The following is a 21,102-nucleotide window of genomic DNA, read 5'->3' as shown; positions in this document are numbered from 1 at the left end:
TAAATATTCTAGTTTTCTATGTTCCACTTAGAAGAGAAAAGTAGAAAAGGCAGAGTCCACAACTTGTCCTTTCCCTCCTATGTTAAATGTGTATAAATATTAATATTTTATACTTAAGGTACCGTCACATTTAGCGATGCACCAGCGATCCCGACAACGATACGACCCGGTCAGGATCGCTGGTGCATCGCTAAATGGTCGCTAGTGAGCTGCCAAACAGGCAGATCTCACCAGCGATGCAGCAGCGGTCGGCGGTCATTACTTACCTGTCAGACGTGGCGATGAAGTCGTCCTCCCGCCCGTGTCCACGCGTCGCTCGTTGGTGCCAGCAGGAAGTGGACGACGAGAAACGGCCCTGGACGATCTCGCACGATCAGCGATAGCCAGCGGGGAGCCGGTCGGAGGTAAGTATCACACATAGCGATATCGCTAGCAATATCGCTGCTGCGTCACAAAATCGGTGATGCTTAAGCGATATCGCTAGCGATCTCGCTTAGTGTGACGGGGCCTTTACTGTACATATCACCAACATATCTGATGACTCTCAGTGCAAAGAGTGTATTCAGTATCAGTAGCCAGATAATACCCGCCTGAAGATAAGCTGGACATATAAACTATTGATGTTGCTCTGAGTAGATTTTAACTGTAGCCCCTATGAAGTAGTTGTTTGGGTGTCAAAAATTTTGCTTCAAACTGAATAGAATGAAAGCATCTGTTTAAGAAATTATGTCTATTTTGTCCTTCTATATTTATTTTTCTACTTCTTTTTTGTACGATTTATCTTGTCAGTCCAAGATACTTCAAAATGCCCATGTATTTTTGAGGTCATAGTCAATAAAGTCAATAAACTATTTCAAAAACTTCTATCTTCCCAACCATAAATCTTAAATAAATTAAATGACCACGCCAGCATTTCTTTTTAAATTCAGCACTGGAGTTGTATCATTAATCCAAGTTTCCTGCTCTTAGTATTATATTTGCAAGCCACCATCTTCTACTCCTCTGATCCCAATCCGCCATATTGAAACCACAACTTCTGATTGTCTGGAAGATGGAGCTACTGTTATTGTGAGTCTCTCAATATAAGTCTGAGAGGCTTGGTCTGACTCTCATTGACTTGCATTGAGCGGTGGCCTCCGATCAAGCAAAAGCTGGATCGATTCAGCAGGTTACAAGCTGCAGAAGACGTCCAAAGCGGCGCCGAGAAAAAAAAAGATGTTGGCTGGTAAATATTTTACTGGGGCAGGGAACATGCATTAGTGACACCACTCAAGAGGTAAAATAAAAAAAATGCTGGAATGGTGCTTAATATAGTTAACCTTGAAGTTCAATAATGGTCTGGGGAGAAATTTGGAAATGTGCACTTATTCTAAGCAACCTATATGCACACATTTGGAAAACTTGGTATGGATTCCATGAAGTGCAAATGTATATAACAAAACTGTCACCTAAAGTATACATGTATCCTAAGTCAGAAATGTATTGTTTCTTACTGAGATATATAAATTCAATGACAATACAACATGTGAAATGTTGCAACACCCAATAAACTAAAATACTCTATCTATATGAGGAGACATACAGGGGAATCTGTAAAACTGTCAAAAACATAATTTCTCTGCTGAAATATGATGACCTAAACGTTACAGGTCCAGAGCCAGAGGCTGACTTATTCTGATGACATAATTTCCAGTTTGTATTCAGTCATCCGCAGTGTTGCTATGGAGGGATGGCTTGGATTCAAATAACCCGTACGGCAATATCTGCATCTATTATCTCTTAATTAGTGGCATATATATAATATATATATATATATATATATATATATAATATAATATAGGATCCTACCTCCACCACAATACCTTCCAGGATCTCCAACACCACAATGATGACATTGCAGCAGCCTGGTAAGTAACCAGCTGTTCCGGGGATTCTGGAAGGTAAGAGATTTGCCAGCCTCCAATCCAGCGGTCAAGGACTACTGGCATGGCTGATGGACTAAAGTCTCGCGAATCGACCACCTATCTCTAATGTACAGTCAACTTTTCTGGTTTGTGTGAACCTTTACATCATTGGTGATTGTCTCTAAAAGTAAATATAATGTAATAATATGCTTTTCATTTGTATACGGGTCTTTTATGAATGTATACTGGTTGTCCTCTGTGAACTTTGCCATATAGAAAAATTAATATAATCTGGGGTGGACATACCATTGGTGCTACTTTTTTGACCCCTGTACGGCTGCACAAGTAAGGGGACCCACTTACACATCCAAGGATGCTGAAATTGTGCACTGTGCTGAGTTATGGGCCTGCAAGTGACCCATATACTGTTCTTCTGCAGGGCCCTCTTCTGTCTGGGTCCACTCTTGAGTCTAGTTGTGAACAGAATCAGCTATGATTTTGTTACAGATTTTTGAAGGAAACAAGAATACTTTTGATAATATTTCCCTTTGGCAACCAATAATGCCTCAGTGTCTCAAACCATTTTGTATATCTTATATGCACTTTAAAGTCATAAATTTTCTAAAAGGAATTAGGGCCAAGGTCACTCGTTCAGTATGTGGTCAGTATTTTCCTTCAGTAACTGTAACCCAAAACCAGGAGTGGAACAGTCAGAGGAAAAGTATAATAGAATCACTTCACCACTTCTGTGTTTATCACCCACTCCTGGTTTTGGCTTACAAATACTGATGTAAAATACTGACCAAATACTGAATGTGTGAACATAGCCTAAAAGAAGTCTACCTGTAATTAGTAACCTGTCAGAAATAAAAATACATTCCTTTTGTTAGCCAGGCCACAACAGTCACTTCTGTATTGTGCAAGTTAGCAGATGGACAGACACTTCTGAATACCCTGTTCCAACCAGAGACAAAGTATTTCCTCCAGGCCTTTCTAGCTTCATTCTGCTGCTAGCCACATTCATTCATACCTAGTAAAACATTCCTCCCAAAGATAAGACACTCACCAGTCTTTCATCTTGCTAATTCAAGAAAATTGTGGATTAAACATCATTTTGTGGTTTCAACCAGAAAAGCGCATTAACACAAATCATTCGCTGAAGGCCATTGAGTAGATGCTATGTTTGGGATTAATGATCAGTTATCCAGGGGAGGTCTTTGAAATAAATTTTATATTTCAAGTATTCATAGATGCATATTTATTATTATTATTATTATTATTTATTGTTATAGCGCCATATATTCCATGGCGCTTTACATGTAAGGAGGGGTATACATAATAAAAACAAGTACAATAATCTTAAACAATACAAGTCATAACTGGTACAGGAGGAGAGAGGACCCTGCCCGCGAGGGCTCACAATCTACAAGGGATGGGTGATAATACAGTAGGCGAGGGTAGAGCTGGTCGTGCAGCGTTTTGGTCGATCGGTGGTTACTGCAGGTTATAGGCTTGTCGGAAGAGGTGGGTCTTCAGGCTCTTTTTGAAGGTTTCGATGGTAGGTGAGAGTCTGATATGTTGTGGTAGAGAGTTCCAGAGTAGGGGTGATGCGCGAGAGAAATCTTGTATGCGATTGTGGGAAGAGGAGATAAGAGGGGAGTAGAGAAGGAGATCTTGTGAGGATCGGAGGTTGCGTGCAGGTAAGTACCGGGAGACGAGGTCACAGATGTATGGAGGAGACCGGTTGTGGATGGCTTTGTATGTCATAATTGTTCATAGTCGTCACGTATTAAATTAAGGAATGTCTATATCATGTGATTACAGAAATGCACTTATTATAATGAGAACGTGGTATAAAATGGAAATAAAGCAGTGATAGAGCTAATACTGTAGACTTCAGAAGCTAAGTCAATGTTTTTAGACTGAAAGTAAGAAAATAGATTAGTTTTCAGTTGCTAACATCCTGCATCTAAAGGCCCCGTCACACTAAGCGACTTACCAGCGATCCCGACACCGATATGAAGGTGTCAGGATCGCTGGTAAATCGCTATGTGATTGCTGGTGAGCTGTCACACAGACAGCTTCACCAGCGATCAGCACAGCGATGCCGAGCACCCGGCATCGCTGGCCATCCTGTAAAAAATAGAATCAAAATAAAAAATATAGTTATTCTCACCTTCCGATGTCGCATTCAGCCATCCTGCCTCTCTCCACGCTCTGGTCCCAGTGATCCTTTGCGAGAATGACCGCGAGATGTCACAGTCTCGCGGGATAACAAAGTCTCGCGGTCATTCGTGCAAAGGATCACTGGGACCGGAGCGTGGAGAGAGGCAGGATGGCTGAACGTGACGTCGGAAGGTGAGAATAACTATATTTTTTATTTTTTTAATTATTTTTTACACCTGATCGCTGGTCTCCCGCCTGTCACACGCAGCGATGCGTGCTGGCCAGCGGGAGACCAGCGGCCAAAGAAATGTCCAGAGGTTTCTTCCAGCGATCAGCGATACCGGCAGGGGGGCCGCTCGCTGATCGCTGTCACAGACAGCGATCTCGCTGGTGAGATCGCTGTTGTGTCACAAAAGTTGTGACTCAGCAGCGATCTCGCTACCGAGATTGCTTAGTGAGACGGGGCCTTTAGACTCATGCTACATTTGGATAGCAACTTATTTATTGACAATATTACTGGAATATTTGTTGAAGACCACTTTTGTGTAGGGTATTTTTTTTTAGTTTTTAAATATATAACCTTTATTGTTACATATCATGTTCCCACATGCTTTATGCGTCCATTAGCCCTCTGCCTCTGTACCGTTACACACTTAACATTATGGCTGGTCCATACAATCAGGGCAACCGTTACCACCCACCTGTCGTGTCTCCCTTTTTTCCTCATAGACTGTAAGCTTGCGAGCAGGGCCCTCATTTCTCTTGGTATCTGTTATAATCTATGTGATTATTGTTATGCTGTAATGTCTATTGTCTATACAAGTTCCCTCTGAAATGTAAAGTGCTGCGGAATATGTCGGCGCTATAGAAATAAAATGTAATATATTATATTATTGTGTTATTCCGTGGGCTCACAATGATCTGTTTTTTTTTCAGACTTGGATTATCACATGTATTTATCTTCAACTATTTTTTGTATGCTTCGGAAGCCCGTGCACAAATCCTCTGACTGATGCTGTGCATGACATTGAAAAACTGGTAAGGCAAATATTTTTACATTTCATTATTCCATAAGAACACTTAAAAATGTATGACATTGGATTTCCACAACACTTTAGAAGACCTACTGGGCACCATTTATAAAGCCAAGTAGTAAAGGGATGTCTGTAGGCTATTTGCAACCAATCCAATTCCAAATTTTTAACTGTGAGTTAGAAAGTGAAATTATTGATCTTATTGGTTGGTATACACAACATGTCTGTACTACTTTTTCTACAATGCAGTGGTCATCTGTGAAAAAAAAATAAAGGTCCCTGAGCACATTAAATTAATGTTGGCTGGTACTGATGAGTTCGTCCGACAGTCTAATGTATATGAGGACACCGGCCAACTTATTGTTAGGAGAGATGATGGAGATGTCAGTCGAGGATGTCTGATTTTGGATTGCCGCTCACATTGTTCTCCTGGACAAAAGCCCCCAGCTGATGAGCTAGATGGCAACTTTCTGATATGGAGCACAGAGGTGCTTAGCCAAAAGAGCAATCCTGTTTATAGGACATGCGACCAAGATGGCTGTTGGCCAAATAATTGTTCTGCTGACAGACATCTAATATTTATGGCCAACTTAAATGATTGTTTATACTCAAATTAACATACATTGTATGCAAGACAGCATAAAGGGCTCACTGACTCAGAGTCTTGATTGATATGAATAAGCACTAACAGTATATATAGGATGTCCATTTCAGCTATTATTGATGAAATTACAAAATGGGGCCCACATTACTACTTTAAAAGTACTGTCAAGCTACCATGAATTACTATCACTTTTATAAAGTTTCTTTACCACAAGCTTTTACTTTTGTTTTTCTTTAATCCAGTATTACCACTATTTCTAATTAATGTAAAATGCATAGGAATTGAATCTTAGAAGTTAAATAAAAGGACCTTCTGCTTTGTCCTCAGTGTAGCGGCAGGCTACACTGACTTGAATAAACAAGAACATCAAAAAGAATACAAATATGTCATGTCACGTTGATCGAAACGGGCAGTACATTTATAATATTGCATAAAAATATTCTAACTTGCTTAAATTGAAGACCAAACCATGTTCTCGATGCTTACGTGTGTGCGTGTAATAAGTGCCTATTGTGTGTATCACTGGTTTTAAAGGGAACCTGTCAGCTGTTTTGGCCGATATAAGATACGGCCACTGCCTTTCAGGGCTTATCTGCAGCATTCTGTAATGCTGTAGATAAGCCCCCAATCCGACCTGCAAGATAAGAAAAATAACTTTTGTTATAGTCACCTGGGGGGCGGTCCGGTCCGATGGGTGTCTCAGGTCCGGGTCTGGTGCCTCCCATATTCTTGTGATGTGCCCTCCTGCTTGCTTCATGGTCCCTGGCATCGCACTCCTGTGCAGGCGTATTTGTCTGCCCTGTTGAGGGCAGAGCAAAGTACTGTAGTGCGCAGGTGCTGGAAAAGGTGAGAGAGGTCCAGCACCTGCGCACTGCAGGAATTTGCTCTGCCCTCAACAGGGCAGAGAAGTATGCCTGCGCAGGAGTGCAATGCTGGGGAGCAATTAAGCAAGCAGGAGGGCAGCATCGCAAGAAGATTAGAGGCGCGGGACCCGGACCTGCGACACCCATCAGACCGGACCGCCCCCCCGGGTGAGTATAATAAAAGTTATTTTTCTTATCTTTCAGGTCAGACTGGGGGCTTATCTACAGCATTATAGAATGCTGTAGATAAGCCCTGAAAGGCAGCGGCCGCATCTTGTAGAGGCCAAAACAGGTGACAGATTCCCTTTAAAATATATTTTTGTTAACTGATAATTTGTTAGTGTATTCTTCATACACCACACATCAAGTATGTGCATTTCTACTACCATTGCTTAAATGCTGTCTGGCTCTTTAAAATACCATATTTTCTGCTCAATCCATCAACTGTCACCCATGTGCTTAGAACAGCACTTGAGTTTCTTAAATTGTTTGATTAAAGAAGCAAAAACAAATTAGTTTTTTGTCAAGTGACCTTCCTGGTTTTAGTTCTAAAATGTTATTGATTTATAATGGGATTTGTCATGTTTCTGTACTGTATATATTCTTACAATAGAGATACCAGCAGAATTTAGCAGTATTTATGAGTAAGAAAAATCAAAAATCTGACAGAACAGATCCTGGCACCAATGTGCACAATTAATAGTCTGGACATTTGTTCTGCAGTTTTAACCCGCTAAATGCTGCAATTGATATAGATCGCACCATGTAGAAGGCAGGTAATTGCGGGGGGGGGGGGTAATCCTTGCCATGGTGACCCGATGTTGTCATCCCGACGTCCGTGTCACCAGCGCTAACAAGTTAAGTTAGATCATGCGCAGTGCATAATATAACTAACTTGTGTTCCACATTCTGTTAATTCCTGTGAAGCATCTGAAGGGTTAGTAAACTTATTGAATATTGAATGGTGTCACTTTGGGGTATGTTCTGTCATATAGGCCCTCTAAGTCACTCCAAATGTGAGGTGGTCCCTAAAGAACAAAATGGTTTTGTAAATTGTGTTGGAAAAATGAGAAATCGCTGGTCAACTTTTAACCCTTATAACTTTGTAACAAAAAAATGTTTAAAAAATTGTGCTTATGTAAACTAGACATGTAGGAAATGTTAATTATTTATTACCTATTTTTGCAACATAAATCTCTGGTTTAAGGGCATAAAAATTAAAAGTTTGAAAATTTCAAAATTTTCTACATTTTTGCCAAATTTCTTTTCGCAATTAAATGCAAGTTATAGCAAACAAATTTTACCACTATTATGAAGTGCAATATGTCACGAAAAAACCGTCTCAGAATCAGTGGGATGCGTTGAGGCGTTCCAGAGTTATTTCCTCATAAAATGACAATGGTCAGAATTGCAAAATTTTGCCTGGTCAGGAAGCTGAAAACAGGCTTGGGGTTGTGAAGGGGTTAAAAGGGTTATTCATTTTGTAAGGACAATTTTTACATATGTACATTTTAACATTATATGTATATAGACTTTGGTTTTTTTTTTTTGTTTTCTTTTCCTTACATGCATATATTTGAGTTTAAAAATCAGTTTTGTAATCAGCTTTCATTAAACTGCTTTGCTGGTGCCTGAATGGATTAACCCCTTCACAACCCTGTAATTTTGTGTTTTTGCGAGGGGGGGGTTCTGTCAATATGGCCAGTAGAGACGCATGTTAGCTGATCAGATGCCGTTAAATGCCGCTGCATGGAGACGACCTTGGATGTACCTATACATCTAAGGTCGTAATGGGGTTAACTAAGATTCTGACCTCTCAATAGGAGCGTTTTGAATGGTAATTTTTCTTTGTATTTGTTTTGAGAGCCTCAATTTATGACCAAAGTGTACTTTACAGTGGAAAAAAATAAAAATAGTGCATTGAGAAGAAAAAAAAAAAAAGAGTGTTTTCTGGTTTTAACAGAAATAATATGTACACTCTCTTTTCTAGAAAATGTGTGATATATAATTATGACGGATGACATGTAGGCAATTACTGTATGCCAGTAGCAGCTTTTGTTTAATTTTCTGGCTTGTTTTCATATTGTTTGATTAAAATGGATAACTTGGCAGCACATTTTTCCATATCTTTGGATTTACCAAGAATAATTTCCATGTGTTTGTACTTGATGTAATTTGATATTGTTGCACTCTATATATAATCCTTAAAGGGAAATTTATGAACTAAACTATCCTTGACTCATTTTATGGCTGTTTGCACTTATCTTGACTGGAACAAAATTGTTACAATACAATTTTTTCTCACTTTTTTGTGTGCTAAAAACAGATGTGTGGATCAAACATCACTCCTGATTTCCTTCAATGCAGGTGTTGCCGTTTTACGTTTTGCTCCATTTTATTGTTGCGTGGTCCTGCTTATTGGTACTGGGTATTTTTACGAGCGTTCATGTGCAGTGTTGGCTCAGATTTTCTTTGTAACCTGGACCTTTGGCAAAGTCATTGGTTTTCTTTTATGTATAATCTGAGACTCCATAGTGTGCGTGCAATTTGTCAGGTCGTAAATCATGTTTCTTTCTATTGTTAAAATTGATCTATGTCCAATAAAAAATGGATTGGGCACACGTCCGCCTGAGTATTTGCTTTAGAACATTAGTTTAGCAAGGATGGCCGACAGTTGTTGCAGTCAGTTGGTGTTGCTACATTTGTATGACTAATTTTGCACCATTTTAATGTCATGTATCCTTTATGCACATACATACTATATAAATAGTGCCTTGGTTTACATTAATCCTTACCACCACACTGTAGATGGACAACGCTCCCCTTTATCATGGGCCTCATGACAGGTATTTCTAATCATAGCGGTTGTCAGATCAGTAACCAAAGATCAAAAAGATTGTGTACAAATTTAGCAGATCGAAACGACTGGTTCCTCTGATATGTAGATACTTATGACATTGGCCTGAATGCTTCTAGCAGTTGTTAGGTGCTTTCTTTTCCTTTAAAAAGATATGGGAATTACAGTGTGACATCTCTTCATGGTTGTATCGCCATGTAGTGGAACAGATGTGTGAACAGCAGGGACTGTATTTTTTTTTTTTAAAGCCTGAGGCTAATAACCAATGTTTGGAGCCCTCTAAAATTCTAGCATACTGTCAATGCATATGTAAAAGTATACATATATGTACTTTCTGTTATGGCCTTCATTACACCTTAGACAATTCTTAGTTGCATCGGTGAAATGACCGATCGGTCTCTTCAAACAATGCCTGTGATCGTTCATTATCATTCAAAACATTAGTTGGCTGCATTGGATATCTTTGTATGTGTATTAGTAGTGATGATCAAACGTGCTCGGATAAGGCGATATCCGATCATGCACGGGTGCAGACCGAGTGACTTCGGTGTGCTTGAATAATATGTTCGAGTCCCTGCGGCTGCATGTCTCGCAGCTGTTCGATAGCCACAACACATGCAGGGATTGCCTAACAAACAGGGATATCCTGCATGTGTTGCGGCTATCGAACCAAGTCAAGCAGCCGCGGGGACAAGAGCATATTACTTGAGCACACCGAAGTCACTCTGTTGGCACCCGAGGATGCTCCGATAACACCTTATCCCAGCACGTTCGCTCATCACGATTTATTAGCACTGGCTGCATCATCGGATGAAAGAAAAATCCAAGATTGCTTATACAGTGTTTCTTTTTTTCATTTCTGACCAACCATTGGTCATGAGTACATTTTTATTTTATATGTAGGGAGGGTTTTTATTTGTCAAAAGAAGATGGATGTAGGGAAAATTAGCTGTTATGGTCATGCATCCTTTCAATACTTTAAGTAGCTAAATGACCCACTTTTTTTTTGTGTGCATGCTCTTCTGTATACTAGAAGTGTGGACCTGTTGATGTAAGATGCAGCCTATTATGATTACAGATCCCCTTTAATCACCTGCAGACGCAGTAGTAGTAAAGTAGTATATACTTTCATGCCAGATTTTCCTCATTCTTATACTCATGACCTCTAGTACCCCATAAGGGTTTATCAAGAAAACAAAGACTTTGGAATTGTAATCGGATGGCTAAGCGATTCTCAGGCAGAGGAAACTTCATGGTCATATAACCATTCTAGAAATGAATGCCGTTTGATTTTTTTGGAAAGAGTTTTAATTAAGGAGTACTGGGATGTGGCCTGTTTTTTGATTGCGCAATATTTCAGCCTCTAAACTACCAGGAAGCAATGATAAGGTGAACATAAAGTTACAAAACATGACACTTATTTCTAGTAATTGATGTGTGACTTTCTGAAAAATATTTACTTAGGCTTCTAAGAGGCTACCTCCACTCTGTGCCGGTGACAGTAGAACTGTGAAGATTGCATAAGACCGGTTTTAAAACATAGCTACTAAAAGTTACCTGGGCATGAAAATCATTTGCCTTGTTTGTTGAATAAATATCGTTTGCAAGGTTTGTTTGCCTCATTTCGAAAGGTTTGCCAGCTTCTTAAAAAAAGTGGCATAGCAAACACAAACTCCTAATGATGGTAGTGGAGCCAAAGCCTTAATCCTGAAATTTGGCTTCCTTCTCTAACTGTCATGAATGGACTGTGTTAAATAACCGTTGCTCAAACTGGGCTGACGTTAAGCACTTAACCAAACAGTTTTTTTTTTATTTTAATCCATTATAAAATCTTATCAATACAGTCATCCAGGTTTGTCTCTAAAACGCAGTCTGTAAGGGTACGCTCATGGTAGCATATCAAAATTCTGCTGTCCCGTTCTCATACAGGAAAGTGGTACGATTTTTTTCCTCACTTGTCATCTGTACACAATCCGCTTTTTCGCTCAGCAGTTATTAATCGTTTACAGTTTACTATGTTATAGAATTGCAATGTATCTGTAAAAAATTGGATTGCATACTGATGGTCTGTATCACATCCAATTTTTTTTGTTACACCCGTCACATTTCTGAGTGAAATCGCAGCATGTGGTGATTTTTTTTCTCATGCCAAAAACAGCTTAGAAGAAATACACAAATCTGCACTGATTCATTAAATAAGATTAGTCTGAGTCCAATCTCTCTCTCTTCTCTCCTCTCCCTTTTTTCTCTCTCTTCTCTCCTCTCCCTCTTCTCTCCCTCTTTTTTCTTTCTTCTCTCTTCTCTCTCTCCTCTTTCTTTGTCTCTCATCTCTTTCTCCTCTCTCCCTCTTCTCTCCCTCTTTTTTTCACTCTCTTTCATTGTCTCTCTTCTCTTCTCTCCCTTTTCTCTCCCTCTTTTTTCTCTTTTGTCTCTCCTCTTCATCTCTCTCCCTCTTTTAATGTCTCTCTTCTCCCTCTCCTCTTTCTTAGTCTCTCTCCTCTCTTTTCTCTTTCTGCTCTCTCCCTCTTCTCTCCCTTTTCTCTCCCTCTTTTAATGTCTCTCTTCTCCCTCTACTCTTTCTTAGTCTCTCTCCTCTCTTTTCTCTTTCTCTTCTCTCCCCTCTTTTCTGCCTTTTCTCTCCCTCTTTTGTTCTCTTTTCTCTTCTCTGTCTCTCGTCTTTCTTCCTCTCTCTCTTTTCTCTTTCTTCTCTCCCTCTTTTCTCTTTCTTCTCTCACTCTTTTCTCTCTCTCTTCTCTCCTCTAGAACTAATTTGGCAAATGTAATGGGATGTTTAAATTCTGCACCCACAGAATACCTTAAATCCATTGAAAAAACCTTGGCACATGAAAAATTTTTTTGTATCCATGTGTATAATCACTTATTCTCTGTGCTTTGGAAGTGCTGTCCGCCTGTCTACACAGGCTATGAAGTGACTGACGTTTACCTTCTATGTTGCAATTTGGTGGTCATTTAATGTTTTGTGTGCATTGTTAAAACCTTGTTAAACAAAAACCCTGTCACTACTATGGTGAGAATTCTCTTAGGCTGGAGTCACACTAGTATATGGCATCTGATGCGAGAGCATTTGATGCGAAATGCTAATTACCCTAGGCTCTTGCTCTGTTGCGAGCGTGAGCCCAGTGTTATGCTACTGTGCTCGGAGCCTCTTGCACAGAGAGAATCGAATCACAGCTGTGGAGGAGGCGGAGAAATTAATCTCTCCATCCCCTCCACTGCTGGCGTTGGCGTATATCGCACCGCTCTCGGGTGATATCCAAGTGCTGTGTGTTGTGTCACTCGTACCAATAGACTTATATGGGTGTGAGTGAGCCAAGACTCGATCGAGTCTTGGTGTCAATCGCAGCATGCTCCAATTGTTCTTGTATGCCGATTTGGCATGAGAAAATAATCGCAAATGTGAGCTGCTCCATAGAGTAACACTGGGCCGAGGGCTATGCTATGTTTTGTCACATAGCTCTCGGCGGTATTATACAGTAGTGTGACTCCGGCCTTAAGATCTGCTCCAAACGTGACACCTTTAAAATCAAAAGCCCGTGAAGCCTCATTTAAGAATCTCAAACACGGGACTAGCCAGATCTTCCTCCAGGGAAGGACCCAGCCAAGGAGTGGCTCCTTTCGGAAACCACCATTACCACCATATTAAGTGGCCCTTTAAGTCAATATCCAGCTTTTTGACTGGTCTCCCTGAGGTCAGTAATTGTTTCGTGATGTTGGTCTACTAGGCATTGCTCCCACCTAGCCAGAATCCTACTCCACACTGATGAGGGGCAACACCCCGAAACAGCTGTCTGTGGATGGATACCTGGCCTTGGTATTTCCCTTGTCATATCTGTAAACTCGTTAAGAGCTGGATATTGACTTAAAGGGCCACTTAATATGGTGGTAATGGTGGTTTAAGAAAGGAGCCACTCCTTGGCTGGGTCCTTCCCTGGAGGAAGATCTGGCTAGTCCCGTGTTTGAGACTCTTAAATGAGGCTTCACGGACTTTATTTGCATATTCCTATTTCCCAGGGAGCAATGCACCTAGGAATTCACTGATTGAGCGCCTTTGCCGGCTGCCGCAGTGTTTTCTTTGACTGGTCTCCCTGAGGTCAGTGATTGTTTCGTCACCTTAAAATAAAGGCTATCAATTTCTTTAGGCTCATTTCCCACAATGGGTGTTGGAGTTCTTGATGTTGAAGGTTTTCTGCAAAAAAGATTTTTTGAGTGTGTTTTTTTACATGATTTTCTATTGCAGTTTGTTTCTTTTTCGTATTTCTTGTTTTAAACAAAGCTGCTTTGTTTTTGATACTTCCTGATATTTGGCTTTGAATAAGCTTTATTGGTATAGTCATGTGCTGATTATAAGCGTTTTTGTTGTTTTCGCACACAATAAAAACGCGCGTTTGTTTTTTTATCTGCGGATTTTCCGTATCTAATTCGAGTGTATTGGAAAAATCAGCGCATAAAACTTAGCGTGTCTGCGAGAGAAATTGACATATTACAGATTTTAAGCACAACACAGATCAGTTTAAGCGGAGTTAAAAAAAAAAAAGTAGTGCTGTGGGCAGGAGATTTCTATAAATCCCATAAATTTTGCTGGAATTGTGAAACACTGCGCTTATAACACTGCAAAAATATGCAGCGTGAAGAACTCGCCACAAGCTCATCCTGGGCAGGCAGCACCAGAGTCTTTTGACGCAGGCAGATATTGTACCCAGAATAAGTGTTAACCGGCTACATTGTAGTGTAAAGTACTCTTTCACAAGTAATGTAAGACAAGGAGTGGTTCCAAAACCCATCTTGCCATTGCGGTGCATTCAGACACTGCTTTTATTTTAGACAACTGCGGCACCATTTTCTTTAGTTTTCCTGGCATTGACTTTTTTAAAACATGTTGGCTTTTGGCTTCTTTTTTTTTTTGCCAGAGATAGTTACTTTCTTTTTCTAAATCACCTCCCCCATAGACCTTCTTTTAAATGTAATTAGGAGAAATCTTTAATTTTTTTTTATTTACAGTTCTCATAATTTTTACACTGATAAAAATGCATTCATAATGTTGAAAAAAAAAACAAAACCACACACTAAAACGCATTTAAAAACAATATCCTAAAAATTTTATATTGTCAGGAAAATGTTCGTATAATTTTTTTTCTTTTCCTTTTAAAAGCTGGTATTTTTTAATGATTTTTTTGTCGTCAAACCATCTAGTACAATGCACCTTAAACCTGCATGTAGTGTGGTTCCTTAAAGAGGACATTTCACCAGTTTGAATATGTTAAACTGGACACATTATGGTATGATGGCTCCAGAACTAGATTATTTTAATTTTTTTCATTTATTCTCTCCATTGCGGAGATATGAGCTTAACCAGTCATAAGCAGTCAGCAAAATATAGGGGAAAACGCCCCCACAACAGCTTAGAACAGACTTTCTTCTGTGTGAGATTTGATGATAGTTCTGCTCTCACTGCAGAGCTGTGCATGATTATAAAGTGCCAGGAGAAGAGCAGAGGTGAGTAATTAGTAACACTTCTTCAGCTTCATCTCACAGCAGGCAGTGTGGGGAGAGTGATACGTCACAGCTAACAGCACTGTGAAAACTAGCAGCATCAGGCATGTTTGTAATGAGATAAAGCTTTCTTCTACTACCTCTCCCAACACACTGGCTGCCCTGATATGTAAGCTGAAAGGTATATGTAATCACAGACATCTCTGCTCTACTCCTAGCACTTTGTAATCACACATAGCTGTTATGATGAGTCACCGAAGGAGGAAAAAACAAAATACCAGCTATCGGATTGCAGACCCCTGAACCTATCCATAACAACTAGCAGTAGCCGTGGGGGGTTCTTACGGTGCCCTAGACCCCTCGATCACAGCCGGAGAACTACATAGCCTAAAGACAGAAAGGGGAAAAACTAAACTGCCCCAGAGCAGACCCCAAAGCAATAGGGCAGCCCCCAACATATAATGACGGTGAAGCAAGATGAAAACACTAACACAGATAGAAAGATAGGTTGAGCAAATGATGGGGCCCAAGCTAACTAAATAGGACAGGATAGGAAAGCTGCTGTCTGCCATCTGCAAAAACCCTATCCAAAATGTGCCAACCGACTGATAGGAAAAACAGGCCCTGAAGTCGCTAGGCTTCAAAAGACTATATCAGCACTCGGGTATATTCTGAAGACAGAGCAAAAAGATCAACAGATCAGAGACAAAAATGGAATTCAGCTCACCCCCGGCCGGGGATGGCAGAACTCCCAAAAAACAAGGCAAAACAAAAACAAAACTTAAGTGTACAAAGCAGAGCAGAAAAACTTAGCTTTGAGACGCAGGAATCAGACTGGTCTCCAAGAATCCAGCAGGATCAACAGCAAGGCAGAAAGGCGTCGGCTGCCTTATATCCAGTCCTCAATTCCAGCCACCCAGTCATCATCTAGCTGCCCAGGTGTTTGGTAATCAGCCTCACTACCTTCCTTCACCAGAGGAGGGAGTTCATCAGACCTCAACGGTGAAGGGAAAAATGAACTCACAACACATAGCTCTGCCTGTTCTAGGGTGTTGTGACATCATGTTCTTTTTTTCCCTTATATTTTGCTGCCTACTTATGATTGGTCTACTCCATGCAGGGGAAGAAGTACATGCCCCCAGAGACTAATCTATGGTAACAGCCGATTAAACTATGAAATTGCATGAATTGTAACCTAAACTTTACAAGCTAATATCTCCTCAACATAGAGGGAGAAATTAAAAAATAAAAACTATGTTTTTTTTTTTACTTACAGTATGCTTTGCAATCACATTTCCATGATGTGGCACAACTTAACATGCTCAAACTGGTGAAAAATCCTCCTTAAAAGTGCAATTTTATATGGCTACAATGTCCTCAACGTTAGCATGCTTGTTAGCACATTCTGAAAATAGTTATGTGAATTCTTATAACAACAGTCCAGCTTGGTAAACTGTAACACTATATATCATCAGGTGATTGACTTACATTAGTGGTAATACATTATGGCCATGCTTCTCTGCAGTCAGCGCTTCCATGCTTTTGTTCAGCCTACAATTCAACTGTCTTAAAAATGAAATCTGATATGAATCACTTAACCCCTGTAGTTTGACCTGTCTGTTTTTTACTTTAGGGCTAATTCTGTTCTACATGCTCAAAATATTTCCATTTGCAAAGGGCTCTGCAATATGCAGGTGGTTGATCTGTATGTGATGGGGTTGTCCAGAAAGGCAATATACCTACCATTTGTGCATATGTTTTTTGGTAGAAAACCAGGAAAGCTAATTGTGTGACTGATTTCTTTGTAGTCCAATTATTTCTTGTCATATAGTGGTAATCACTTCAGCTAATGATATTTAACAATAAAATATTTAGGCTGTGTTCACACACAGCGTTTTTTTAGCGGTTTTTACTGCGGTTTTCGCTATAAAACCGCTAAAAATAAGCTGCACAGTTATTTCTATGCATTTTGCACTTTTTGTGCACATTGATGTGTTTTTTACCGCGAAAAAACCGCATCGCGGTAAAAAACGCAGCATGCTCATTAATTTTGCGGATTTTCCCCGTTTTAGGCCTCTTCCATGCGGTTTTAAACCGCTGCGGAAAAAAAACGCATCAAAAACGCATCAAAACCGCGCAAAAAACGGAAAAATAGGTGCGGTTTCTGGGAAGGGATTCAGGTTTTTGAGCAGAAAATTTCTGCAACGTGTGCACTTAGCCTTAAAGGTCCAAATCAATAAGTCTGCAGTCACTCACACATGCCCTCCAGTCCTAGCTCAGAAAGCCACTAATCCCCACATGATGGGGGGATTCATAAGTCTGCCGTCACAGAGAGTGACGGCAGACTTATGGATTTGGACCAGACAACCCCTTTAAATTAATCAGTAATGTTCAAGTGGTATTACACAGTTGCAAATTAGTGGATTGTGCAATATGCAAATTACAATTAAATTCCACACTTGTAAGTACAGCTGCAGCCCTGCAATTAGCAATAATTCACTCAGATGCATAAGTAATGGCACCCAGAAAGAGAATCTGTCTGTAGGCTCAACCATTCAAAGCCATCTATACGGGCACGTAGGTCATAGGAAGCTGAATATCTTGAAGTTTGCCATCAAATGTCATATAAAAGAGAAATGCACGTTTTTCTTAATATGTAAATGAGTTGTTAAAATCTATCGGCCAGACACATTTCTCCCTGAGAATCTGCCTCCAGAGCTTAATTTAAACGAAATGGAGTGTTAACAGTGTCAGACATGTAATGACTGACAGCTATCCTTAGCTACATGTACAACACTGCTAATTCCCACCTTTAATTTAAAATAACCCCTAAAATCAGATTAAAGTACTTTGATTTAATCTGCGTTAACATTGAAAAATTCATTTTTTATAGTGAATATGTAAATGAAGGCTCAGACCATGCACCGCCTTCAGTTTTTCAAAACAGAAATTAAAACCTAAATCCAGCACAGAGGCAATACAGATGACAAATGCGGAACAAAAACTGTTAAAATAGACAGGGTCTTGTGAACAGTTTTAGAACCAAAAGTAGATGACAAAAACATAACAACCAGGATTTTCATGCTTATTTGAGTGGGTTTTTCCATCTTCTATATTTATGGCATATTCTTAGGATGTGCCATAAGTGTATAGAGTGTGTTGGTCCCACCGATTGGACTGGCATTTACTAAGAACAGGGCCACACACTTCGATGTCAGAGGAAAGGTGGTGGCTCTCATCCATTTATATCGGAATTCTGACTACTTCTCCACTGAAAGTAGCATGCAAGTTCTTGTCATTATTCTACTGTAATACAATTTTAGAATATCCTGTAGAAATACCATAAATGTATGAAATAGGAATACTAATATAAGTAGATTAAAACTGCATGTGTAAAAGTATCCTAAACATCTGTATCAGCAAATGAGCCTTAATATGCTACAGGGAACCTGTCATGTAAAAAAATGCTATTAACCTGCAGATATGGGGTTAATCTTCAGGTCACTAGTGTTCTGAAGCACTGAGAGCTCCACTGCCGGGAGGAAATTAACTTTATTCCTCCCGGCAATCTCTGGCTTTTAGTCGGAGGGGCGTGGCCAGCGCAAATTCAGTCACCGCTCAATACATAGTGATCAGTGGCTGTGACTGTGCACCGACACTGACTGACAGCCAGCTTGGCACTTTTATGATGCAACTTGCCTTAATTAACAGTTATCTATATTATTTTTGAGACAACAAAGGACTAGCAGAATGTGTTGCAGTGAAACTGTGTACTGGCTAATGTTTAGCCGTTTTATTCACGACATTATAGAAAATATATCTTATATCAAATACTTATTGGCAGCATCTAAAAAGAATTGTGGATATATAACAATTGATGCAGCAATGTCAAACTATTGAGATGGCAGAATGTATCAAATGCTCCTCACTTTTTCTATTTTTCATTTTAAGGTTGGAAATCTCCCTAGCGATTACAAGATGCAGCTGAGACGTGTCCCAGCAAAGGATCACCTGGTAAGAATATCTGTGTTGTAAATGCTGAGCAGTGTGAAAAATGTGATTGGTCAGCTTATTTAGGTACAAGTAGGGTATATTTATTAATGGAGCACCCTTTTACCCTTTCTGAGCAGCTCTTCACTCTGGCCAGTATAGAAATAAGGGTTCCTGAATAAGAACCACCATTTGTTAGCCTAAATATGTTTTAATTGACAGGGATTGTCCTTTCTGTATACTCTTTTGCTTCCTCTCCTGCCCAGGAGCTGTGGTATGATCAGACCATGTGCTGATTTAATTTATATAAGTTCCCTCTAATGGATACGATTCTAATAGCTGGCAAATGTAATTCACATACATGTCTTCAACTTGGGATGCTTAGATGTTGTGATTGCATTGGTTGAAAATATCAATTAATTATGCCATCGCTGCTTGTTACAAACCGACCATCTCAGCAAGTCCGTATACTGCCAGTTATCGACTCAGTATTTTCAGTAATAACTGGTACAAGTCAATATAAACTTTTTTTTTTTTAATCATTTTTATCTTTAAGGCCTTGTAAATAGGAGAACATCTTGATTAGGCCGGGATCACACTACCGTGTGTGCTGCGAGAAACTCGCACGAGTCTCTCGCATCAATACCCAGAAATTCTAGTTTTTACTCTAATTAAACTTCATTGAGATCAAGTTTGCTTTGTACAGTTAAGTTTTAGAAACATATATTAGTAAGATTTCCACTTTCAACAATATCTGGCAACAAGCTAGCACAAAATGCAACATCATTGACTGGACCACTACATTTATGTGTCCAGTTATTTGAATCTCTTGTAAAAAAAAAAACTTGAAATTTCAACCTAGTCTTGGTTGTATTTTAACATCAGTCATTACTATATGTGATCTGTAGCTTTGCTACCTATTGAGATCAGCAAGCATGAAGAGTATGGATGACACCAACAAGGGAGTATGCATTAACATGTATTTAGCTCCCGTAACCTGCTTGGCAAAGAATTGCTAAGAACAAATGTGTTGGAAAAGGAACAAGAGGTCATAAGTTAGCAAAACTGTGGAATGTGAATACACCAGATAACATCATCAAAGGTTCTGTCCATGCAGTCACGAAAGTGTCAAAAACTAGTAGCCTTACTTGTACTTTGGTATTTTTGCTAAAGTGCTGTGTATGTATGTATGTATACATGTGTATATGTATATACAAATATATACATATAGCTTGGGCACCCTTGGTCAAAATTACTGTTATTGTGAACAGTTAAGCAAGTTGAAGATGAAACGATCTCTAAAAGGCCTAAAGTTAATCCCTTAGTGACCGAGCCGATTTTGACTTTAAAGGGAATCTGTCACCTGGTTTTGACAGGCTATTTAAATGAGGTCTGTCCGGTCCGATGGGCGGTGTTTTGGATCTTTGCCGCCTCCCCATCCTTGGCCTCCGTCCAGTTTTTTCATGAATAGGAGTAGATGTCCGCAATCTTTCGCGCGTGCGCTAAGCATTCTTGGCTCGCATACGCGCAGTATGCTTTGCCCACCTGCGGGCAAAGCCGAAAAGCCTTACTGCGCATGCCCCGGTTAACTAAGCCCCGGAAGTATTTTGCTGTTTTCCGGGGCCTAGTTAACTGGCGCATGTGCAGTAAGGCTTTTCAGCTTTGCCCACAGTTGGGCAAAGCATACTGCACTAGCGCTAGCCAAGAATGCTTAGCGCACGCGCGAAAGATGGCGGACACCTACTCCTATTCGTGAAAAAACTGCGGACGGTAGCCAAGGATGGGGAGGCGGCAAATATCCGAAACACCGCCCATCGGACCGGACAGACCTCATTTAAATAGCCCGCCAAAACCAGGTGACAGATTCCCTTTAATGACCAAGCCAATTTTTTACATTTCTGACCACTGTCAATTTATGAGGTTACAGCTGTGAAAGGCTTCAATGGATCCCACTGATTCTGAGATTGTTTTCCGTGACATATTGAACTTCATGTTAGTGGTAAAATTTCTTTGATTTGACTTGCGTTTACTTATGAAAAAATGGAAATTTGGCAACATTTTTTAAAATTTTGCAATTTTCAAACTTATAGGTTAAATCAAAGAGTTATGTCACACAAAATAGTTAACAAATAACATTTCCCACATGTCTACTTTACATCAGCACAATTTTGGA

At 39.9% G+C, this 21,102-nt stretch overlaps 1 protein-coding gene across 3 annotated transcripts in view; it reads left to right on the top strand.

Moving 5' to 3' along the window:
• KITLG (KIT ligand) overlaps positions 1–21,102 on the top strand; it is a 130,508-nt gene that overhangs the window by 62,903 nt on the left and 46,503 nt on the right. For 2 of the 3 annotated variants that reach the window (XM_073557008.1, XM_073557007.1), the window contains exons 2-3: positions 5,007–5,108; positions 18,891–18,953. In XM_073557008.1, the coding sequence (XP_073413109.1) occupies positions 5,007–5,108; positions 18,891–18,953 (165 nt within the window). The remainder of the gene's footprint in view (positions 1–5,006; positions 5,109–18,890; positions 18,954–21,102) is intronic. The other variant, XM_073557009.1, reaches the window with a different exon arrangement.

This window comes from Dendrobates tinctorius, unplaced genomic scaffold (genome assembly GCF_039654945.1).
Source record: "Dendrobates tinctorius isolate UK_male_01 unplaced genomic scaffold, ASM3965494v1 ptg000241l, whole genome shotgun sequence".
NCBI lineage: Eukaryota > Metazoa > Chordata > Amphibia > Anura > Dendrobatidae > Dendrobates > Dendrobates tinctorius.
Note: the sequence above shows the minus strand (reverse complement) of the source record. Positions and strands in the feature narration are given on the sequence as shown.